Source organism: Mya arenaria, chromosome 7 (assembly GCF_026914265.1).
Source record: "Mya arenaria isolate MELC-2E11 chromosome 7, ASM2691426v1".
NCBI classification, from domain to species: Eukaryota; Metazoa; Mollusca; class Bivalvia; order Myida; family Myidae; genus Mya; species Mya arenaria.
The window spans coordinates 49,647,285-49,650,667 of record NC_069128.1 but is presented as its reverse complement, the minus strand read 5'-3'; the positions used below and the strand labels follow the sequence as shown (position 1 = coordinate 49,650,667).

Here is a 3,383-nt window from a genome sequence, read left to right as displayed (position 1 = left end):
GATGTACTATCATTTTTCAATGATGCATTTGCTAGTTTTCGTCCACTACAGCTCCGATGCTTTACAGAAGGAATGCCGATACAATTTTGCTAGTTTCGGGAACCTTTCGGTATCATTAATCAATAAATGGGCGAAGCTTTGCCATCGGGTCCGTTCGGCATGTATTCGCATGCACTCGCGGAGTGGCATACGAAAGGTTGTGGTATAAATGCCGAAACCTATCCGAAGTAGCTGAAAGCGACGCGGAAGAATGCAGAAAGTTCCGGAATTGGCCTCCGAATGTTTCCCGATTGTGCGGAAAGATTGCGGTAACATTGCAGAACATGCTGAAGAGTTGCCGAATCGTTGGCGATAGAATGCTGAATTGTTGTGAAGTTGAGAGTCGTGGTATATAATCGATGCCAAACTACTATTTTGTTATTAGTTGCTAGTTGGACACCATGGCTGTTAGAGACCTTCATCTTGCACTTCAGCTTTAAATCATAGCTGATATGGATGCCATGCTTGCTTTGGCATTGTTTTTGAGACAGAGAAGAAGAAGACGTCATCGATGTTGGGTCCGCCCCTGGGTCCAGGGGGCTTCAGTATGGACAGTACAATACATTGATACAAGAACTCCGATATGATGATGCCTCCTCCTTCAAAAGGTATTTGAGGATCACGCCAACAATGTTTGACGACATACTCCAGCGTCTTACGCCTCACAGTCAGAAAAAGGACACCAGGTTCCTTTACGCCCTGCCTGCTGGCATAAAGCTTGCAATAACGCTGAGGTACATGGCATCTGGGGACACGTACGCCTCCTTGGCGTATGACTACGGTGTTGCTGCGGGAAGTGTATGCCATTTCGTCCCAGAAGTGTATGCTGCTCTGCTTAAGGAGTATAAGGATGACGTTCTGACCATTCCGAATACTCCAGATGCCTGGCTGAAAGTGGCCACCCAACGTGAGAGATGGTGGAACATGCCTCATACTCTTGGTGCCCTCGATGGCAAACATGTGAAAATCAAGAAGCCACCGGGTTCTGGAAGTTTGTATCACAATTACAAGGGCTTCTTTAGCATAGTCCTTCTGGCGTTAGTCGATGCAAACTGTAAGTTTATCTGGTGTGATCTTTTGGGCATCTGTTTCATGTCAGACTGCAAGATCTTTAATGATTCTGCATTGAAGGAATGTATGGCTCAAAATAATTATAAATTACGCGAAGCGAAATGATGCTGAAGAAATGATGCTGAAGAATTGTGCAGTATATAGCCTTTTCATGTATTAACACTTAAATAAATTAACATAATATATAAATACCAAGGCCGTGCATCTTGGTCAACGTTGCATTAACAAGCTTGAATGAATTGTTTTATTACGCAATTATTATGACATTCAGCTGTTTTAAATAATGCATTACCTTTTGCACAAATAGCTGTGCATATTATTCGAGGTTGTGCAGCGATCGAGCTTAGATAGTTATATTTGTTCTATCAGCTTAGCAGGAATACGAGGTTTCAATTTTTAACGTATCTAGCGGGGATGTTGAGGCTGCAGCCCTCATAAATATTTCACTCTTCATAGGACTGCTTAACCGTTGGAAGAGATCCTTTTGACAGAGTCTCAGGAAATGTAAGTATACTAATCAATTTTGTATTTTAAAAACACACACAATGATTCCCGGTTGCTTCCAAAAATATTCCGAATATAGGTTTTTGTAAACGATGCTGAATTAGATCAAAATGAAACCATACAACATAAAGTAAGGATGATATTTTAAATGTAAAATGCAGCAAGGTTTTTTTCCAAATGGACAAACATTAGGGTATTTAACTCGTAAACCGAAGGAATATTTCACTATTTAAGTTCATTACAATAATTGGCATGATACCTGATATGCTATTATCGTTACAGCATGTAAACAATACTATCCATCCGTGTAAGAGTAACCCCGTCAAAACAAGAATGTGCCGTAGTATTTATAAGGACCTATACACCAGTGACCCACATTTAGATATAGTCGAGTGTCAATGAGTGCACTATTCCTCACATGTATGGAAAAAACGTATTTAAAGAACCTTTCATTTTGAATAAGATATTGTTCAGCACAAAATACGTGCATTGGAGTTAATTTCAATGCATAGTTATAAAACAACCTTTTGAGAGCTCGTGAGGAATTTATTTCAGCTATTTTTTGCTAATTGACTGATGAATGATTAACAAACGTATTTGAATACTTGTTTATTAATAGTGTTTCAACAACTGACTAAACGTCGATCGACATGCTACAAATGATGAGAAATGAACGCGTTCTGGTTGAAAACGTAAGTTAAGAGAAAGAAGTGTTTTTCCTATCCACCTGGCTACTTCTTACTTTTTGTTGGAACAAAATAAAATGTTTTTGTCTTTCAAAAAGTCTGTTTACATGTCACAAAGCCAACAAAGAATAAAAACAATCTTGGAATATTTCATGTTTGAGCATCATTCTTTAATGTAGCAAACTTATATCGGAAACGAAATGCTTGTGGGTCATTGTTTTGTAGTAGTTCTTTCAAAACAATGATTATTCCCATTTATATGTATCATGCGTCCTTGTGTATTTTCAAATCTGTAAGTTAAATTATATCATTTGAATATTCAAGATTTTTTCTAATTCATTTAACGACGCAGTTTTTGTTTAAACATTATATATTTTACAACAATTATGAAGAAAGTTATGATATCTGATACTAAGTCACTCTCGTTGGCACGATGTTGCGCGAGAATGTGGTCTTGTGTTGTGGGGTAACTTGTCCGGCTTGGTGACCACAAACCAATCTCAGATGCGCCCAGTCCGGGAATCGAACCCGGGTTGCATTGGTGATAAGCAAGTGCGTTAACTGGACAACCCGGACGCAGTTTTTTCTCAAAGGTTAAATATATATAACCTTTTATATGTATATCCATCTGAATCTGTATTGGCGTTTCTTAATCTGAATTATCTTAACTATGACAAGTTGTGTTTTTTAACAATTATTTTCATTAATCAAAGGATTTTTGTAAACATGGACTTCTCATGTTACACACAACATTTAAAAGTTGATAGCAGTGGCTAATTATTACTCATATTGCAGTTTTCTCCCTTTGATTGATAGTCTTAAGATACATTGATACTGATCGACATATATTGAAATGTTTTTGCTAGCTTCCGCCAAGGTATTATTTTGTTTCTCTTTTTAAGCATTGACCGGTTACATGTCCTCCAAAAAGGCGTTATGAACGGTTTCTTTAAATGATTTGAATTCAAACATGTCACTTCCCTATTTAATTTGCAGCATTTTTATGACTAAATAGGCGAATGACTTCTTTTAGATGGGCCAATACTAATGGCTAGTTCAAGTGTATAGACTGCGACAGGGCGA

The 3,383-nt window shown here is 37.9% G+C and overlaps 1 protein-coding gene across 1 annotated transcript; it reads left to right on the top strand.

The window, feature by feature from the left end:
- Window positions 1-250: 250 nt before the first annotated feature.
- On the top strand, window positions 251-1,215 carry LOC128241217 (uncharacterized). Its single transcript, XM_052958170.1, has 2 exons — window positions 251-308; window positions 527-1,215. The coding sequence occupies exons 1-2, from the start codon at window positions 251-253 to the stop codon at window positions 1,213-1,215; spliced, it is 747 nt and encodes a 248-aa protein (XP_052814130.1).
- Window positions 1,216-3,383: the final 2,168 nt, after the last annotated feature.